The following is a 19,484-nucleotide window of genomic DNA, read 5'->3' on the forward strand; positions in this document are numbered from 1 at the left end:
ACACTGCCTCCTCACGGTCTCTCAATCCCTTATTTAGATCACTTGTTTCTGCTGGGCTGAAGCATATTCATTTCAACGTCACTCATTTATAAGACACTGTTCCCGCAGTTCACTTCAATAGAACATCAGAATTCAAAAATTCACGAGTGTCCCTTTGTACTTAAGGCCTCCTCACCCTGAATTGGAAATACCTTCTAGAATCCCAACAACTCAGCTTCGTCAGTCGACCTCTACACTAGAGCATCACAATCCACCAACCTATAAACAACATGGGTTTCAAGAAGAACATCCTCTTTGCAGGTGCCTTTGCACTCTGCGCCTTTGCGGCACCTATTCCTGACTGCCCCGACGACGTCCCAGAGACAGATGCCACAGAGTTGACCGCAGCCAACTTGATCGCCATCGCACCCGCCACCAAATCTTGCGCCGGTGCGGATTTCCCCGATGAATGTGCCGATGCGACACAAGCTGCTACCGCTCTCAACAAGGCTTTCAATACCTACAAGATAACCGCCAAGGGCGAGAAGGCTGCCATAGTCGCCTATGAGATATTCGAGAGCGGTGACTTCAAGTACAAGAAGAACCATTTCCCAGGCCGACCTGGTCAAGGCACGAGGAGTAAGTAAAACCGTCAGGTGGATCGCACGTGGAACACGAACTGACTTTACACCCGTTTAGTGATGGCGATGCCACCGTTTGTCGAGAAATACGCTATCGATGTCGCCGGCGCAGACGCTGTGACACAAGCAAAAGCTGCAGGAGAAACCGCCGGTTTGGAGGCAGTACTTGCTCTGGTCAACAGCGACGATGAGAAGAGCTTTGGAAGTGCAGCGTGGTTCGTTACCACCCAGTGCAGTGCAGATGTTCGGGCTGGTCTTGTCGAAGGCACTGTAGATGGCTGGCACAAGTTCTTGACTGACTGTGTTGACACACCGCTTGATCCTACGCGCGACACTCCTTGGACTGCTGCCACAGCTACCATCCAGTAAGGGTATTAAGACACGTTCAAACGTTGGTTTGGTACATGGGGTACTTGTCGCATAGCGCGATGGCTTTGAAAGGCTTCTTCTATTCTCATTGTGGTTCACGGAACTTTTTCGTCATTACGAAATTTCATGATTTGTTTATATAACTACCTTGAACGATGCACATGAGATGTGCACTATAAACAATGCGCTACGAAGTTTGCATGGTTCTAATTCAGCATCGATTTTAAGCACATGCTCCTCAACGAGGACGAAAAGACCGTGAGTGGTAACTCGCATTTTAAGAGATCTAAATTGCGCACGCGAGTGGACAAATAGTGCCTGATGATGAACTATGTTTAAATATTATGGTAATACATGCAGGCCGGCAGGAAACATAAGCTAGAATACTGCACTGTTTGGAGAGAAAGAAAAAGTCGCTACGAAAGCTAAATATATACAAGCAGATATGAGCATCGAGTCCCTCACGAAGACAAGGAACACAGCTCCACCCATTCTTTTAGAGCGGTGATACCTCGCCCCAAGCACCAATGTCCTCTCTGGCCATAGCCTCTCCGCACTCAGGACATGTACATGCATCGAATCCATGTGAACTTGCACACTGCCTAACCCACGACTGTAGACATCCGACACAAGTTGCAGGTTCGTGCCAGCAGTTCGCCGTTATCCTGCGCTCACTAAACTCCCATATAGGTTTCGCCGTCTTGCACAGGATACACGTGCGTTCAATGGCTGGCGTGTTGCGTCGAGAACTAGGTGTTCCTGCTCGGGGGCTCACGGAGACCTCGAAGGTAGGGCGCTGATGTTGTTGTGGAGCTGTGCAGGTAATATTTGGAGAAGGTAGGGCGATCATGCTGCTGCGCTGTGATTGCATCGACAGAGGTCGTGATTGCATCGAAACCGGACGTACTTGCGAGACGTTCTCGACGGATAGCCGGGAGTGCACCGTGGTTGGCGATAGCGAATTTCCGCTGCTGCGGCGTCGGTCTGCGGAGGCAGCGGGACTTGGAGGGCCATCGGCCCAGGGGGCGAAGGGTGCTGGAAGGGGTGCTTCGAATTGGGTGGATTTGACGCTTAAGTCAAAGGGAGAGTAGGTTGGTGTTGGGATAAGATCGACGGTCGACAGACGTTTGGATGCCGTTGGGTCTTGGCTCACTTCGGTTTCATAGACGTGCAGATTTTCTTGCGTCAGGTTCATTCTCCGTAAGTCTTCAACTACGGTTGCGAACTTTGCTGGCTCATGTGTAGCTGACGAGTCTCTTCTTCTAGCCCCAAAGTTCTTCAACGCTTGCGGTATTGTCGACCATCTGTGTTTGATCTTCTTCTCTGGCTTGCTCTTTTCTTCGATGGCATCAAAAGCATCCAACGCGGAATGTATCGGCGTCGCTGTCGTGGCCGAGAACACTGGTGGCGGGGAAAACGCAAGTTTTGAAGATGTTACCGGCGTAGGTGGCCCGACTTCATCATCTCCGTATTGTTGGTAAACCATATCATTCTCAATATTCTCGCCTGAGACAGCTTTGGGTATACTCCCCGACATAGGCCGAGAGGAGTTCATCGGGTAGCTGTTGTTTCTTAGCCCTCGCGAGGAAGCGATCTTAGCGCCCGAGCGATTTCGTTGATGGTAGGTTGCGAAAGACGTAGGCCGCGGTCGTGATTGCATTGGTGGACTGTCGAGTGCAGTAAAGCTTTGAGGATGGTATGAAATGGGACGTTGCGTTTGTGAGACCTTCGGGTCGTTTATCGGAGGGTATGTCCATTGCGAAGGGTGTACTTGTGGCCTCTCACATTCGCAGCTACCCCGTGAGGAGATGCTACTCCTTGGCTTGTCTGGACTATCAAGGGACGACGATGCAGGGCGCTGACCTGGCGTGTTGGGGCTCATTGTGGAAGGGGAAGCAATCCATTCGGGCGATAGCAGGTGTTGCGGATTATACGATACCGGTCGTGTGAGTGGGAGTGGTCGTCGCTTGATGAAGGATGTGTCGAGTTTCGCGTTCGGGGTTGTTGTTTCCGGGAGCTTCCTTAAAGTTTCTTCGGGGTTGAAAGATGAAGTCGGACGATCCGGATTCGTCCATTTGTCCAATAGATCAGAGTCACTGTCTGCCTTTGGTTCCTCTTCGACAACCTCTGGGTTCTCCTCGATGACCTTTGGCTTCTCCTCAACGACCGGTGGCCTCTCCTCGGCGGCCTCTTCCTCCTGCTCTTTCGTTACGTCCAAACGATGACCCTTTTCCTCCTCGACATCGGAGACCTCTAAATGCTCGTACATCGGTCGTTCTAACCATCGTGTTGTTACCGACTTCTCGCGTTGTAAGTTTCTCAAAGCTTCCTCAGAGTCTGCGATAAAGCCAAGCATGCGCTGCGCTCTTGCAGAATCCCTCTTAATCGGCCTTGGATGCCTCAAAAGTGGATGTACGTCATCCTGGACATGACTCTGCGCCACAGCCGCCATTTTTTTGAGGCCGTTCAGCCGAAACGAGGGAGGCCTGAAGAAATACCAACGACGGCAAACGTGGTTGGGGAAAACGAAACAGTGGGCACGAGCAACACAATAAATCAAGAGGCAGGATTAACCCCTCGTAACGACGTGGGACAGCGTCCCTCCATTATCAGCAGCATGCCGCGACCCTACCACTACCACGGACCCCGGCACGGTACGACTTTACTGTGTGGCTGGCAGCAGCATAGAACCGATCTGCCCGTTTCAAGCCCTGGCGCAGAAAGCCCGGAGCTGCGTAAATCACCGTTAGCTTGGCTCGCGCAACACTGCGCCTTCGATTATTCGTTGCTAGGGCCCGTATTGCGAGGCCTGCAGTCATGATAGTTCGGCGGTTTTGGGAGGTCCCCGCTGGGTGAGACGTATTTTTAGAATCAGTAGTAGGGCCTGGTGGGTTTCTGCGGATAACCCACGAAGTGCCGCGAGGCTTGTGGCCACGAAGAACCTCCCTTGCCACGACTGCAATCACGTCGACGTCAAAGTACGGGGTTTAATGATGACGAAGCATAATTCGCGCTGGCGGTGTGAGCATCTCGTGATGGCTGGCGCAATCTCAGGTAACGAAGAAGATCAGCGAGCCACATAATCGACTGACGAACAGTGCCCGCTGTTGTGCCAGTGCTTCGTTTTAGTTTGTCAAGTGGGTCCGTTGCCTCTGAAGCTCAAGACAACAGAAGAACTAGAGCTCCTCGGCTTCTTGGAATTATTTTGGTCAGAAATAGCCAGTCAGCGTGCTACCCAACGTAGAAGAGACGCGCATACAGGCGAGGCGCCACCAGGGCGACAGAACTCAAGGCTGAGCAGTCCAGCGCTATCTGGTGCCTTCGGAGATCATGCAACACATGGCGATGACTTTCCGGACGATCGCAAGAAGCAACGCGTCGGCTCCGCATTCTTGCAGGCTCTTGCATCTGTAGGCGTCAAGTAAGCTGGTATTTCACTTTGCGTTAAACCCAAGAACAATGCACGCATGAACCGGTTTGAGTGGACGGGTAAAGCTAAATGGCCTACGTTCGCCCGTTGGCAGATGGGTGTGCCGCATTTCGATATATTGCGAGGCGGACTAGGGTACCGGTCGTAGGCACACTGAGAAGGATGGCCACGCCGCTTGGCTTGAGTGTGGCTGGTATTGATGAAGTCATGTCTGAGAGCCTTGCAGTGATGTAGCCTGGCGACGTTTTGTGCGCCCGCGTGCTGAGACGACTCCAAGCCATGAGTTTCGAGAGGCATGGGAGAGTGGGTGACTAAGCTAGATGCGCTAGCACAAATGCGGCCGCCGCCAAGCAGGGCATCGCGAAACTTTGGAGAAGCTCACAGGTTGCCATCGCCTCAATCACCCCAACCCCAACCCAACCGTCACAACCTGCTGCAAAAATGGCCGGGCCGCGCGCAGGAAACTCGAGGGCCAACGGCGCCGCCAATGGGGACACGTCGAACAACAAGCAGTCGCTCAACGAGCCCCTCGATAAGGAGCTGTACGGCGGAAACAATGGCGACTACGTCAGTTCCATCGCCGTTGCCGACGACGACAACGACATGGAGGACGTCCAACTGAATGGCCGGAGCCTTGTCGGACAGTACACAGCATCCAAGGAGATGATGAACGAATTCGCGCACGGCGATGCGGGAGAGGCGGATATCCTCGACAGTCGCGAGAAGCAGGCTCAGATCGCATCACGCGAGACCGACTACCAGCGACGGCGATTCGACCGCGCACTCTCTCCATCGCGGGCGGATCCGTTCGCCAAGGATGGCGAAGACGGTGGCCAGTCGTACAAGGACGTGATGAAGCAGCGCGAGTTTGAGCGCGAAGAAGCGCGTGTAAAGAAGTTGATCGAGGAGAAGGAAAGGACGGGGGGAAACGAGGTACTTGACCACAAGCCTACGCTCAAGGACGATGAGTCTGCTTCCGTCGATGGCGACAAGACTCCGCCGATGAAGAAGACTCGCAAGAGGAGACGGTGGGACGAGGCTGGCGACGCCGAAACCCCTGCGATCAAGGAAGAGGCCGACGGTGTCAAGGTTGAGTCGGAGCCCAAGAAGCGATCGCGATGGTCACCTGCACCCGAGGACGACAAGGTCGAGGCCGCTCAGCCAACCCGATCACGTTGGGATACCACTGCTGTAGCCCCTGCCAGCACGACAACACCCGCTCCCGCTGCGAACGGCGCCCGTACAGTTGCGCAGACATTCGCATTCGGTACCGACATCTCGAACCGCAATGCTCCCCTGTCCGATGAGCAGCTCGACATGATGCTTCCTGGTGAAGCCGAAGGATACAAGGTCCTCGAGGCACCTCCAGGGTACGAGCCAGTGCGGCGGCCGGTGGGCATGCCCGCACTTCCAACAGGATACCAGGGTTTCTTGATCCCAGAAGCAGACAACAGCTTGGCTGCCATGGGCAAGCAGCTGCCTACAGAGATTCCTGGCGTTGGTGATCTGCAGTTCTTCAAGAACGAGGACATGAAATACTTTGGAAAGCTCACAGATGGTGCAGACGAGAATGAGATGACAGTGGAGGAACTGAAAGAGCGCAAGATCATGCGACTGTTGCTCAAGGTCAAGAACGGAACGCCGCCTATGCGAAAGACTGCACTTCGACAACTTACAGACAACGCCCGGCAGTTCGGTGCAGGAGCTCTCTTCAACCAAATTCTGCCACTACTGATGGAGCGCACGTTGGAGGATCAGGAGCGCCATTTGCTTGTCAAAGTTATCGATCGTGTTCTTTACAAGCTCGACGACCTTGTCCGACCCTACGTTCACAAGATCCTCGTTGTTATTGAGCCTCTCCTTATTGACCAGGACTACTATGCTCGTGTCGAAGGTCGGGAAATTATTTCCAACCTTGCAAAGGCTGCGGGTCTCGCCCACATGATCAGTACAATGCGTCCAGATCTAGATCACCAAGACGAATACGTACGGAACACTACCGCTCGAGCCTTCGCCGTCGTCGCATCCGCCCTGGGTATCCCCGCTCTCCTCCCCTTCCTCCGAGCTGTATGTCGATCCAAAAAGTCGTGGCACGCGCGTCACACTGGTGTGAAGATTGTTCAGCAGATTCCTATATTGATGGGTTGTGCTATTCTCCCTCACCTCAAGGGACTCGTGGAGTGCATCGGTGAGAATTTGAACGACGAACAGCCAAAGGTCCGCATGGTCACAGCTCTTGCGCTTGCTGCCCTGGCCGAAGCTGCCAGCCCGTACGGTATCGAGTCCTTCGACGACATCTTGAATCCTCTTTGGACCGGAGCTCGTCGCCAACGTGGTAAGGCTCTTGCATCTTTCTTGAAGGCTGTCGGTTATGTTATTCCCCTCATGGACGAGGAGTACTCCAACTACTACACGAGTCAGATCATGGAAATTGTCATCCGCGAGTTCCAATCGCCCGATGAAGAGATGAAGAAGGTTGTGCTCAAGGTCGTTTCCCAGTGTTCAAACACTGCAGGTGTAACACCAGTCTACCTCAAGGACAATGTTCTGCCTGAATTCTTCAAGCATTTCTGGGTGCGCCGTATGGCTCTCGACAAGCGCAACTACCGACAGGTGGTCGACACCACTGTGGACTTAGCCCAGAAGGCCGGTGTTGCTGAGATAGTCGGCCGCATTGTCAACAACATGAAGGATGAGAACGAAGCATACCGCAAGATGACGGTCGAAACTGTTGACAAGGTCATCAGCACCCTCGGAGCTCATGATGTCGACCAGCGTTTGGAAGAGCAGCTTATTGATGGTGTCCTTGTCGCTTTTCAGGATCAGACTATCGAGGATCCTATTGTCATCGACGGTTTTGCTACGGTCGTCAACGCACTGGGTGAGCGTACAAAGACTTACCTACCTCAGATCGTCGCGACGGTTCTCGCTAGGCTTAACAACAAATCCGCTACAGTTCGCCAGCAAGCGGCGGACCTTATCTCCCGAATCACCTTCGTGATGCAGAAGTGCGACGAGGATCCACAGCTTATCAAGCTTGCGCAGGCGCTATACGAATATCTTGGTGAGGAGTACCCTGAGGTCCTTGGGTCCATTCTTGGTGCTCTGCGCGCTATTGTCACAGTCGTTGGTCTCCACGCTATGCAACCGCCTATCAAAGATCTGCTGCCTCGCCTGACACCCATTCTTCGCAATCGACATGAGAAGGTACAAGAGAACACCATCGATCTGGTGGGACGCATCGCTGATCGAGGCGCAAACTATGTCAACCCTCGTGAATGGATGCGAATCTGCTTCGAACTTTTGGACATGCTCAAGGCCCACAAAAAGGGTATCCGTCGTGCTGCCAACAATACTTTCGGTTATATCGCCAAAGCCATCGGTCCTCAGGATGTGTTGGCTACCCTTCTTGGTAACCTCAGAGTCCAAGAGCGACAGTCTCGTGTCTGTACTGCCGTCGCTATCGGCATCGTTGCAGAGACCTGTGCGCCCTTTACTGTCCTTCCAGCCCTTATGAATGAATATCGCGTGCCGGAGCTCAACGTTCAGAATGGTGTACTCAAGTCGTTATCCTTCATGTTTGAGTACATTGGTGAGATGGCGAAAGACTACGTCTACGCTATCACACCACTTCTCGAGGATGCTCTCATTGATCGAGACCAAGTGCACCGACAGACTGCTGCTTCGGTAGTCAAGCATGTTGCTCTTGGTTGTGTCGGTCTCGACTGCGAAGACGCGATGATTCACTTGCTCAATCTCCTTTGGCCAAACTTGTTTGAAACCAGTCCCCATGTCATTGACCGCATCATTGAGGCTATTGAGGGTGTCCGCAACGCCATTGGTACTCCGCTCGTCATGAACTACGTTTGGGCCGGTCTCTTCCATCCAGCTCGCAAGGTGCGACAACCTTACTGGCGCATCTACAACGATGCTTATGTTCAAAACGCCGATGCCATGGTTCCAGCCTACCCAACATTTGAGGAGGACGAGGTCCGGAGACATGAGCTGGATATTTTCATCTAAAAGTAAGATCCCCAGTATCATCATTTGCTTTCTTCCCGGGGCCACTGCCCTTGGGATTTGTTGCGCCTTGTTGTCTTCAGCGAACTGGGAATTGGTTATAGTTTGAGTAGTGATAGGCCAACCTTTTTGGAGTCTGGGCTATCTAGCTTATCATGTACATCACAGTATGGTTGGATCGGAGTATGCGGCGTTACAAGCACGCTGAGATAAGGGAGCGTAAGTCGCCGTCACCGGGCCGCTTCAGTTAGGACCTCTAATGGTAACAAAAAGATAATCTGTACCCACTTTACACGCTGATCACCTTTAGGTTTCCGTGAAGTTATCCTATCTTTCCCAGCTTTTGATCGTTGCAACAAGGTAAGTCGGTGCTTGCCATCGTCCTGTATGCTGAATTATCGAAGAAACCGGAGTACGCTTCCTCATTACTAGGCTGGGCGTCCTATTCTGTCATACGCCCTTAAGGATAAGTACATGTGATTCAATTCTCCTCGTCCGCAGGCATCATACATGGCGCCTGGTCATTCTCTCCATCTAGCAGGTTTGCATCACGATCGTTTTGGCCGAACTGTGCTTGGACGTTGCTGGGTATCAGCTTCAATATATCGCCACACCCGCTAGCCTTCAACTGTGTTGAACAAAGAATCGACTCTTAGTGTGTTGCGCGCCTAGCACAAGCTTGAGCCTGTTGGATTTACAGCTCAAAACTCTCATATAGTGTGAGTGTGTAGACTCGATGTAATCGAACAAAGATACCCGGTTGCCATTTAGTTTAAGTTTGTATAATGAAGCACCTTTTTATGAAACTTAACATCGTGCGAGCTCGTGAGATCTTCCAGTCCTTTCACTGTATCCTCATACCAACGACTTTCACCCTCCTGGGTTATCGTTCTCTATGCGCAACTAGACGCTACGAATCACATTGGGGGAAGTAATGCAAAACCGAAGAAACGGGTATTCGGCAGGAATAAACGGACAGAGGCCTGGACCAGATAACTTCAGGTGGGGAAACCTTCGCCATGAACCTCATGACACAGGTATGTAAGCTTAGCCCCAATCGATAGCCGATACGAGAACGCAAAAGCCCTGTCCTCAGGCAGGCGCGCTACCGAGTCAGCGAGTGGTCCTCAGCTGACTTCGCATGCCACACGCGTCACGGCAGCATGTGTCAATACATCTAATTCGCGATAGCAGCAGGGCGCCTTACATGCCACGACAAGTAAACCATGGGTCGATCTTTGCGAGCGTTAAAGGTAGGAATGGCAGCTTGTGTGTGGGACGCAGTACGATACTTTAGGCAGCAGTTGTTGATATCAAGGACTCCATAGTCCGCCAATCTTACATCTCACCCGCTATATTCAAGCTCTCTTACTTCCAACCTGAGCAGATATCGCAATAGTCTTTCCCAAACAAAAAAATTACAGGATAGCGGAATATGTCAGGCGTAGCCGAACCCGATGTTGCGCTCCCCACTGCACCATCACCCGACGCTCCAAAGAAAACCTACGACGCATCATGCCACTGCGGCGCCTTCAGATACTCTGTCGCTGTTTCACCTCCACTAGATGACCCAAATGCGGCTGTGATGGAATGCAATTGTAGCATCTGCGTATGCAATGGCTACCTCTTTGTCTACGTGCCCAACGAACTCGTCATTTTCACCGAGGGTAGTATTGAGCAGTTCAAAGTAAGCCTGATACGATTGAAGCAAGTTTTGAGAGGCTAAAGTACGCTGACGTCGATACACAGTCTTACTCTTTTGGCTTTAAAAGGGTAAATCATTACTTCTGCGGCACCTGTGGCGCATCGTGCATGGTGCGCTCCAAAGACCCTAGTTTCTTTCCTGGAATGACTTGTGTCAACGTACGCATGCTTCAGGGCGTAAAGCTCGAAGATTTGAAGCGTAAGCCTGGCGACGGGAAGAACTATTGAGTGGAATTGTGTCTGGCCCAGCCAGTATAACGAGTGGGTGATGCTGGGGAAAAGAAGTGGAAACCAGTGTGAAGTCGATATGTAAACAGAGTACGAGAATTCAATCGGGATATGGTGGATTAGTTGGTGTTCAAATGTTCCGAGGTATCGAATGTACGGCTCATGATGCTGACACAGAGTGGGAACGATCGATTAGAAATACAGTTTCGCCCTGCAGGATATAGTGCATTCTTGATAATCATATCGTACTAACGCAGCGTTTTTACATACAAGTGTTGCAGCCTCGTCGTTCGTGCTGTGCTGCTTGTCACCCATTACAATTCGATTATCGACAATCTCCCTCTCGTGTCCACTCCTAGTCATGTCTCCCTCCCTTTTAACACCCAACACCTCTTCTACACCAACTTCGCCAGGGCGTTGGGTAGTCACAGAATTTGGCAAGCCATCCGTGCTAAAATGGGAAGCGTTTGATCCCACGGCCTCGCTTTCTGCTGGCGGAGTCCTCATCCGCATTCTCGTTGCTGGTATCGCAGGAGTCGACAATATACAACGCTGTGGGGGCTACCCTCATCCGTTAGCAAAAGATCCTGGGTTTACAACTGGGTATGACCTTGTGGGCGAAATCATAGCGCTGGGTGATGCTGTGCCAGAAGAGAGAGGACTGGAGGTTGGAGAAAGAGTGACGGCATTGAGTATCATTGGTGCGCACGCTACACATATCGTGCTGCCGTATGAAGAAGTCATGAAGCTGGACAAGCATGACGATCCGCTAAAGATATGTGCACTGCCGCTGAATTACATGACAGCATGGGGTATGCTAAAGCACAGTGGTGTGAATTTAGCGCCCGGCTCGAGTATCTTGATTGGGAGTGCAAGTGGAGGACTGGGTACGGCTGTTGCGCAGCTTGTCATGGCGTTCGATATGGTAAGTTATCGCTGTACGGAATGCATGCGAGATATACACTGACTTCGTATGTTCACATCTGCAGGGTATCAAGATGATCGGAACATGTTCGCCGAGCAAGTTTGAATATGTCCGCTCGTTGGGTGTGGTGCCGCTGGATCGAAGTGCTCCAGATCTTGTTCAACAAGTTCATGCACTGACAGACGGGAAAGGAGTTGACGTTGCATATGATGGCGTTTGCAATGAAAAGACTGCACACGACTTCCTCGCAGCAACCAGGCAAGATGTTGGCAAAGTAGTTGTCTTTGGAGTCATGGGAAGTATTGCAGATGATGGGAGCAAGATGTTGGGAAGCATCGATGAACTGTTTGCAGCACTGTTGCAACCTCCACGAGTGAGCTTCTGGTCGCTTGACATAGAGTTCCCAAGAAAGAAAGAAGTAGCGGAGTTTTATGCCGTTGTGGAAAAAGTAAGAGAGGGGAAATTAGATCCCGTTGTTGCGAAGCTGTTGAGACTGAGCAACGCAGTGGAAGCGCATGAGCTCCTCATCAACGGGAGTGCGATCAAAGGGAAGATGCTGTTTGTGGTAGATGAAGAGTTGGCCAAGTTCTACGGCGTATGATTATGAAGAGTATTAAAGTCGAATTATTCTAGGGGGTATCATGGTACTTGAGAAGAGGCTAGAGGGAAACATGATAGAAAGCGTTACAGCTCGTCGAATCCGCGCAATCGCTCATCGTCCTCGAGTACAAGGTGCAGATCAATGGTCTCGACAACGTGATTGGCGGTGCTGGTTAACGGCCGTATAATTGCCTCCTTTGCTATGTTTGGGATGTCTGCGTTTAGAATGGCTTCTCTGGTCGCGGGGTCGAGAGTGCTCTGCGGCTCTGGTACACGATGGGTCGGTTGAGCCGGGCGGAAGAGAACGAGAGCTAGTATAAGCGTGGCTACAAAGGCGACTATGGCCCAGAAGATGCGCACGCGATCTGTGTCATGTCAGCTCCAATAGACCAAACTGTGTGTGTGAGGACAGCTATACGGGTATTCTTGGCCTGCCACTGCGCTTCTGACTTGGCCCTCGCGTCGACACGCTCTTTGGCTCGTTCAAGTCTCGCTGTCAAAGCATCTGCTTTCTCTTTGCCCGCTCTGATGCGCTCTTCCAAGCCGCTGACCTGCTCTTGCTGTGCCTTGAAGCCGTCGAAGGCTTCTACCTGACCAGTCACATCCTCTACCAGTTCTGTGGTGTCCGACTCGAAGTTGTCATGGAGCTCTCTGGTCAAGCCGGATAGCTCTTGCAGCGTTCCGATGGTCTGGCGCAGTACGGAAACCTTCTCGAGGATGGAGTAGTATGTATCGTCTAGACGGCGCGACGTCTTGAGGGACTGGTCGGAGAGGGACTGGAGGACAGCACGGAGGTCTCTACGCGCCATGTTAGAGAAGACATGTTGCTGCAACAAGTGCTGCCAACTGCAGAGCGAATGACGCAGACGTACCGTTCTCTAGCCTCGACCCTCTTTGCCTCTAGCTCCACATCCGCCTGCCGGAGTGGCCTCCGCGGCGGAATGGTGATGCCTGGGGTGCTTTCCTCCTTTCCGTTGACGCTGCCATCGGCCTGTCCTGGCGCAACGCTCTCTCTGCGACTGTGGCTAGGGCTGGTGTCTCTGCTCCCTCGCGCCTGCCTCAGCAAGTCTCCAAAGCTGGTAGGCGGCTGTATCTGGATGGCCGACTGCATGGCTTCCTTTGCAGCATGGCGTCTGCTGGAACTATGTCGGTGATGGCCATGGTGACGGTCGTGGTGGTGTCGAGACGACTTGTGCACATGTGGATGCGCCTTCTTGTCGGGATCAGATGTCACACGCGTCGCCGATCGGGAACTGTATAGGTTTGGGCGGAGGTCAGCCAGCCCTGAATGCAGGTGAAGCGACTCCATGTTCAGCTGGCATGTTGGTCTTGGTCGTCGGCACTGGTCGGTGATGCAGCGTGCCATGGCATTGCAGGGGTCTCACGCTAACCAGCTGTAGCTGAACATGTGAAAGGAAGTTGCAAATTGCCTATACAAGTACTCACATGTCTGTGTGTCTAGGGCACTCAGTGTAGGATAGTATTGCGCAATTCACGACCACGGACAGCATTTTGTAAAAGAAAAATGCGTTTTACTCTCTCCTCTGTCCAAATGCTTAGGGTATCATGTCTCTGTGCCTTTCAGTCGCTCCTCTGCGCCCATATGGCATGCTCCTTATGGAACGGCAATTCATCCACCGTGCTTTACAGTTTGACTTCCATCCTGCCACTACCAAGCTCATGACTTGAGCATCTTGTTGCGCTTCTCTCTCCTCTTCAGGCGCTCTACGCGCCTTTTATGCATCTTCTCTTCCATCTTGGCAAATCGCTCCCGTTCTTCCTTGGCCGCGCGCTTGGTCTTGATTGCTTCGACTCGTCGCTGTTGTATCGTCAGCCTTTGTCCGCTGTAGCCAGTAACCATGGGTGGCTTCCTACCTGTCTCTCAGACTCCTTCTCTTCCTTTAGCTCCTTCTCCTTGGCCTTGACAGCAGCGAGCGCTTTCCTCTCCTCACTGCGCTTCTCCCAAGAGGTTTGGCCTGCCTTGGGTCGGAACGGGCCCTTGTTGTCGTGCCACTGCTTGCCTGTGCAAAGTTAGAATGTCGTTGCGCAACTCGCACACAGCTGTCGCATACCGTTCTTCTTCATGCCCTTGACAGGGGCAGTTTCCGTCGCAGGAGGCGCCTCGACTATTACAGACTCAGACATGTTTGGGGTGTTGCGCAACCTGTGAACCTTGGCGCGGAAATTGGATTGACAAGAAAAGTCCACGGGTGCTTATCGATAATAGCCAGCTAGGGCGGTTTTGCACGGCGGCGGCGGCGACAGAGTTAATCAGATCGATCAGATAAGATGATGCAGGAGGGCGCTGACGACGCGTATTGTGCGCTTTAGTCCCTCACATCCATAATGCGCTCACGGCATGCACATGGTCTGGATCAGTAGGCGCTATGCGCTTTGCATTCCTCTAATACGTTCTCCCGGCAGAGTTTTCTGAACTAAGGGTGCCCTGGTCGTTGGGCTGCTGTTGCATTCACCCAAAGTCACACAGGACCCACGGGAACTCTCTTCGTCGTGCTACATACCTCCTGCCCTCGCACCACTCGCACCACCACAAACGTCCTTGTCGCACCTCATCATTGACATGGGCTCCGCTTCATAACAGTAGCCACGCGCCCTCTCACCGCCCACGACTCTTTGCACACAACATGCGCGCCGCTTCGTAAACACACATTCAACACGCCTGCACATACCCGTTGACGAGCCATATACTCCTGATTCATGGAAGCACAAAAGAGTTCGGTGTCGGTGGTGGGGGGAAGAGGCAGGCTGCCGAACCCAGTCATCATGGAAGAGGTCCAGAGTCCTGCTGCGGCACAAGCCATCGGCAAGGGAGAAGAAGCTTTGAAGGACGTCCTGTGTGGATCGGCAGCTGGAGTTGTCGGAAAGTACATCGAGTACCCCTTTGATACCATCAAGGTCCGGCTGCAGTCACAGCCCGATCGGGTGCCACTCCGCTACGCCGGGCCATTAGACTGCTTCAAGAAGTCTCTACAACACGATGGCTTCACTGGCATATACAGAGGAATTAGTGCACCTCTGGTTGGAGCTGCTGTAGAGACCAGCACCTTGTTCTTCAGTGTGAGTGAGACGTGTGTACAAAAAGTAAACCATACTGACATGCCCTGCAGTATCGTCTCGCTGGCGATGCACTCAAGTCTTCAGGATTCTATCCAGAGTTGAAAAAACATCCGGACCGGGACCTACCCTATTCCGGCATGCTCTTTTGCGGAATGATCGCTGGTGCCATCACATCGCTTTTCCTTACACCCATTGAACTTGTCAAATGCAAGATGCAAGTCCCTCTAGAAGCGCACGGCAACATCGTAGCCGCACCAACCATACGCGGTGTCATTGCTTCTATCTATCGTCACCAGGGCCTTACTGGCTACTGGCACGGACAATTTGGAACCTTGATCCGCGAGACAGGAGGCGGTGCAGCATGGTTCGGTGGGTACGAAGGCATGAAGATCCTCTTCAAGGGCTCTAGTACTTCGGCCACGGAGGAAGATCTTCCAGTCTGGCAGCGCATGGCCTCTGGTTCCGTCGCAGGTGGAGCCTATAACTTCATGTTCTATCCTGCCGATACCATCAAGTCGAGAATGCAGACGGAAGATGTCAAGCAGTTGACTGGTGGAAAGTCGACGTTCAGCGCTGTCGGAAAAGCGCTTTGGAAGCAACACGGTATCAAAGGCATGTACCGTGGATGCGGCATCACAGTCGCAAGATCTATACCCAGTTCTGCATTCATATTTACCGTATACGAGGAGTTGAAGAAGCGATGGCCTACCCGACAGGCAGAGTAGAAAGATGCCGCGAAAGGAGGGGTTTGACAGGAGCAGCATATGACGGTGTTTGGAGGGCGTTTGTAAAGCATCAGGCAAGAGCGTCGAGATACCATATATCGTTGCTTTAAGCGCATAGAAATAAATATTCTTACATCATAGAGCACGCAAGGGCAGCAATAGCACATGTCATTGTCATCCATGTCATCTTGTCTTCACATGTCAATGCGCAAACAACCCCTGTCCCTTCCTTTCGCTTAGCGCGAAGCTGCTCCAATGTGGGGAAGCAGCGACCGGCAACGTGACGGACGCGAGCCGAGGATCAAATGCCAGCAGCCGTTCCGCGACTGCGACTCCAGTTGCTCCGTGCTATACCCGACTACAAACCCTCGCTCACCTTTCCCATGTTGGCCTCATGATACGTGCATTTCATTCTGACACTTCTCTTCACTCCTTGTATCCTCTCGTTCAAGGGTTGCGCGGTTGTATGAGGTAGCGACAAACGTCATCGCAACGCGCGCGCTGGACCGAGGCTTATCTTCGCCGAACGCAAGCAATCACAACACAGTCCATAGCACATACAGAGGAACACCATGGACGAGCTACACGCCCTCGAAGTACGTCGGAAGGAACTTGGATCGTAAACTCTTTACAAAGCTGACTAACGCTTCAATAGGCTGCGCTTGAGAAGATCGTGTTAGATCCCAAGTACCACGACATCCTTACACTGGTAAAAGGCGTAAGGAATGGCATCGTATATGGAAGTAAAGTGCGATTCCCGCATGCGCTTGTGTAGGTTGATCGGAAGTCGTATGCTACAGGGAACAGATAGCTGACTTGTGTTGTAGGATGATCTTTCTCTTCAGATCTGGGAGGTACGTCGGACTCTCTTCTACCTCGAATCTCGCACGCTTTCAAATTCCAAGACGGTGTTGACTGACAACCATCCAAATAGTTTCCGGTCAAAATGTTCACTCGTCTACAAAGCGACCCGCCAACATGCGCGTAACCTCGGCCTCTTCGCCCTCGTCTACAAATCCACCATGCTCTTCCTCCGACATACTTCCCCAACCGGCAAAGAAAGGCACTACGATTCCTTCCTTGCCGGTCTATTGGGCGGCTACACAGTCTTCGGTCGCACAATCCACAACTCCGTGTCTCAGCAAATCGTCATCTACGTAGCCGCACGCGTATGTTTAGCATTAGCAAAGTTAGCAGTACAACCGCGACATGTTGGTGGCGGAGCTAGTGGACAAGGAGTAAAGGGAGGTGGTGGTGGGTGGGAGCTTTTTGGAAATGGAGAGATGAGGAAGAAGATGGCGAAGAATGGATGGCCAGTTTTTGCCAGCTTGAGTTGGGCCATGGTCATGTATATCTTCAGGTGGCATCCTGAGAGTGTGCAAAGTAGTTTGAGGAGTAGTATGAGTTATATGTGGGTACCCTTGGAAGCTGAGGTAACATGGAGCCGCGCTAATACGTCGACAGTTATGTACAATCGGACGACTGGGATTCGTTGCGAACGTTGCTTTGGCATAACAAATAAGCAGGACGGCAAAGAAAGATATTTACCAATGTATAAAGACGTCATGGCTGGATCTGGAAACCCGGCATCTGAAGGCTAATGTACGGGGAATACCATGCATTTCCATCGGCGCGTTGTATCATGACGGACTAGAAAGAAAATAGAAGAGTATGTCCAAAGTAACGTACCACGTAGGCATTCTTCTCTTAGATCCATCCACCAATAGCGAAATCTTCCGAATCAGCAGGTTAGAATCGGGAGTGCAGATTGACGTGACCTTAAACATCCATCAAAAGAGTAATGCAACTATACATCATGCCAAAGTGAAGCGACCAATGTTGTTTGAGGCAGGCCTAGGTCCTTTACTTGTGATTGCTCACGGTGCTGACCGGTGGCTTTTACCCCACTTGCGGAAATGATGTAGGCGGCCTCCGGTGAGTCCTTCAGGACATGTATGCGACACGTTCACATCGACATACTCAAAACTCCGTCATCTAGCTAGATGAAGCAAGTCTCGGCTACCCTCGGGTTACCAACAGATTGCAATTGTATCCTATGTTATCCTTTGGTCGCGTGGTTACTCAAGGGTACTCTCGACTCCCTCCGAATATGGAGTCGCTGGCCGGCGTCAGGATACAGTAATAGATGGACGAAAGATTTTGGCCCTTCTCGCGTGCATTGGTCGCAGAGGAAGCGGGGAAGAGGCCTAGTGACGGTGTCTTGAAGCCGTGTAGGTGACCAGCTCAGGCCTGGGGTCAAGCAACGTGTCTCTCGCGGAAGCGGCTACGGGTATCCGTATGTTCAATCGCCTTGTGTCTGAATGCCGATCATCAGTGGCGTCAATTGAATATAAAGTCTGCGTATATTCTGTAGTGCTTCTGCTTCTCGATTCCCCTCCCAGCGTCTGTTTGTTTGGAGCCCTGGAGGATACTTGATCTGTACTATTAGCCTGTATACCATCATCTTCACAAACCTATCGCCCACGTGTGATAACCAGAGTTGTCTACCATTTCTTGCTATATTGTTTTCTTTCTCGTCGATCTGCCAAGGTAAGATGCACTGTTTCTATATGCTTGTGTGCAATCAGTTGGATGTCGACTATACCCGTTGAGTGATGAAATTCGCATGGTTAGACTTGCTAACAAACCTTCAGCCATCGTCGTTTTGTTCTTCTCATCTCTACAATGTACGACCACGATGACCTGAATAGTCCTTCACACCAGCCATCTGTAGTCAGCCCATGTTCGGACAGGCCGCCTCAATTCAATTGGAGAAACTGCGGATATGATTGTGGAGAAGGATGCGAGAAGCCCAGCGAGGATGAAGGCGGTGCTGGAGTAAGCGACGAAGAGACTGCCGTTGATGCGGATGAGGATCAAAGCTCGATGACTGAATCGCAAGACGAAGATGTCGGAATGGCTCACGATACAAATGACTCCACATCAGGTTTCTCAGACCAAGATTCGACAGACTGTATTAATACTGTCGTTTATGGACAACCGCCTGAAGGAAGTCTGATCGTCGAACCGTGTGTTACGGCGGACCACTCTCCATTTGCACACAGCCCAGTAACCTCCACCGGCGGAAGCACTCGCAGCCGATCGCCTGATCCAGGAATTCTTTATTGGATTAGTAGCATGTCTTTTGCCACGCCATTGCCTATTGGCATTGAATACCATTTCTTGCAGACACCTCTGCGTCTCAGCCCCCAGTACGAACACTGCCGCGGGGACCCAGCGTCTCATCTGGTCGTTCCGGATCGCTCGCCTCTCTGGTATTTGGTGGAACAGTCGTGGAATGGGGATGCGCCTGCATATGGATACATTTCTCCGCCGTAGTTTGGGCTTTGCAGGGCTTGGTGGTATGGCCTTTTCTTCTAGGAGTATGAAGTTTGCTATTTTGGCGCCGCCTTTACTGGATGTCAAGTTCGCCTTGTGTTTCAGAATGTTAGCAATGTCTCTATTGCGTTGGACGAGGTTTTGTCTGTAAGTCTGTATACATGTGAACTCGCAGTTGTGTCAAGCAGAAAAGAAAGCGCATGCGTTGTGACCAGCCATGTGCACAGAGCCGGGTAAAAGGCTGTATGGGTGTAGAAGTGGAGTATGGAATGGTAGAAGTGTCCATTTGTGGTTGTCGTAACCGTCCATGTGTCAACCGTGCAAGTCACCCGGAAACGCCCGAACACGACCATTTGCTTTTCGTGACAGTACTGCATAGTCACCGCGAGATCGCAACTTGAGCATGCTACCTGCGCATGTCGCCAGCGACTCACAGTGGGACGTGT

At 51.9% G+C, this 19,484-nt stretch overlaps 8 protein-coding genes across 8 annotated transcripts; 6 read left to right on the forward strand and 2 right to left on the reverse strand.

Moving 5' to 3' along the window:
* Positions 1 to 269: 269 nt before the first annotated feature.
* GT037_007062 (uncharacterized protein) lies at positions 270 to 989 on the forward strand (the record flags this gene model as incomplete). The annotated part of the gene is made up of 2 exons (XM_038932109.1): positions 270 to 618; positions 679 to 989. The coding sequence occupies 2 exons, from the start codon at positions 270 to 272 to the stop codon at positions 987 to 989; spliced, it is 660 nt and encodes a 219-aa protein (XP_038785581.1).
* Positions 990 to 1,485: 496 nt separating this feature from the next.
* On the reverse strand, positions 1,486 to 3,441 carry GT037_007063 (uncharacterized protein; the record flags this gene model as incomplete). Its single annotated transcript, XM_038932110.1, has 1 exon — positions 1,486 to 3,441. One exon carries the CDS (start codon positions 3,439 to 3,441, stop codon positions 1,486 to 1,488), a length of 1,956 nt encoding a protein of 651 aa, XP_038785582.1.
* A 1,419-nt stretch (positions 3,442 to 4,860) lies between these two features.
* On the forward strand, positions 4,861 to 8,442 carry GT037_007064 (uncharacterized protein; the record flags this gene model as incomplete). The annotated part of the gene is made up of 1 exon (XM_038932111.1): positions 4,861 to 8,442. One exon carries the CDS (start codon positions 4,861 to 4,863, stop codon positions 8,440 to 8,442), a length of 3,582 nt encoding a protein of 1,193 aa, XP_038785583.1.
* A 1,432-nt stretch (positions 8,443 to 9,874) lies between these two features.
* GT037_007065 (uncharacterized protein) lies at positions 9,875 to 11,897 on the forward strand (the record flags this gene model as incomplete). Its single annotated transcript, XM_038932112.1, has 4 exons — positions 9,875 to 10,126; positions 10,189 to 10,342; positions 10,731 to 11,296; positions 11,361 to 11,897. The coding sequence occupies 4 exons, from the start codon at positions 9,875 to 9,877 to the stop codon at positions 11,895 to 11,897; spliced, it is 1,509 nt and encodes a 502-aa protein (XP_038785584.1).
* Positions 11,898 to 11,980: 83 nt separating this feature from the next.
* Positions 11,981 to 14,041, reverse strand: GT037_007066 (uncharacterized protein; the record flags this gene model as incomplete). The annotated part of the gene is made up of 6 exons (XM_038932113.1): positions 11,981 to 12,261; positions 12,315 to 12,694; positions 12,769 to 13,029; positions 13,582 to 13,715; positions 13,772 to 13,917; positions 13,969 to 14,041. 6 exons carry the CDS (start codon positions 14,039 to 14,041, stop codon positions 11,981 to 11,983), a joined length of 1,275 nt encoding a protein of 424 aa, XP_038785585.1.
* A 639-nt stretch (positions 14,042 to 14,680) lies between these two features.
* On the forward strand, positions 14,681 to 15,699 carry GT037_007067 (mitochondrial carrier; the record flags this gene model as incomplete). The annotated part of the gene is made up of 2 exons (XM_038932114.1): positions 14,681 to 14,974; positions 15,025 to 15,699. 2 exons carry the CDS (start codon positions 14,681 to 14,683, stop codon positions 15,697 to 15,699), a joined length of 969 nt encoding a protein of 322 aa, XP_038785586.1.
* Positions 15,700 to 16,271: 572 nt separating this feature from the next.
* Positions 16,272 to 17,300, forward strand: GT037_007068 (peroxisomal membrane protein 4; the record flags this gene model as incomplete). Its single annotated transcript, XM_038932115.1, has 4 exons — positions 16,272 to 16,295; positions 16,355 to 16,470; positions 16,527 to 16,553; positions 16,634 to 17,300. 4 exons carry the CDS (start codon positions 16,272 to 16,274, stop codon positions 17,298 to 17,300), a joined length of 834 nt encoding a protein of 277 aa, XP_038785587.1.
* Positions 17,301 to 18,384: 1,084 nt separating this feature from the next.
* GT037_007069 (uncharacterized protein) lies at positions 18,385 to 19,038 on the forward strand (the record flags this gene model as incomplete). Its single annotated transcript, XM_038932116.1, has 1 exon — positions 18,385 to 19,038. One exon carries the CDS (start codon positions 18,385 to 18,387, stop codon positions 19,036 to 19,038), a length of 654 nt encoding a protein of 217 aa, XP_038785588.1.
* Between the last annotated feature and the right edge of the window lie 446 nt (positions 19,039 to 19,484).

The sequence above is a fragment of the Alternaria burnsii genome (assembly GCF_013036055.1).
Source record: "Alternaria burnsii strain CBS107.38 chromosome Unknown 731, whole genome shotgun sequence".
Lineage (NCBI taxonomy): Eukaryota > Fungi > Ascomycota > Dothideomycetes > Pleosporales > Pleosporaceae > Alternaria > Alternaria burnsii.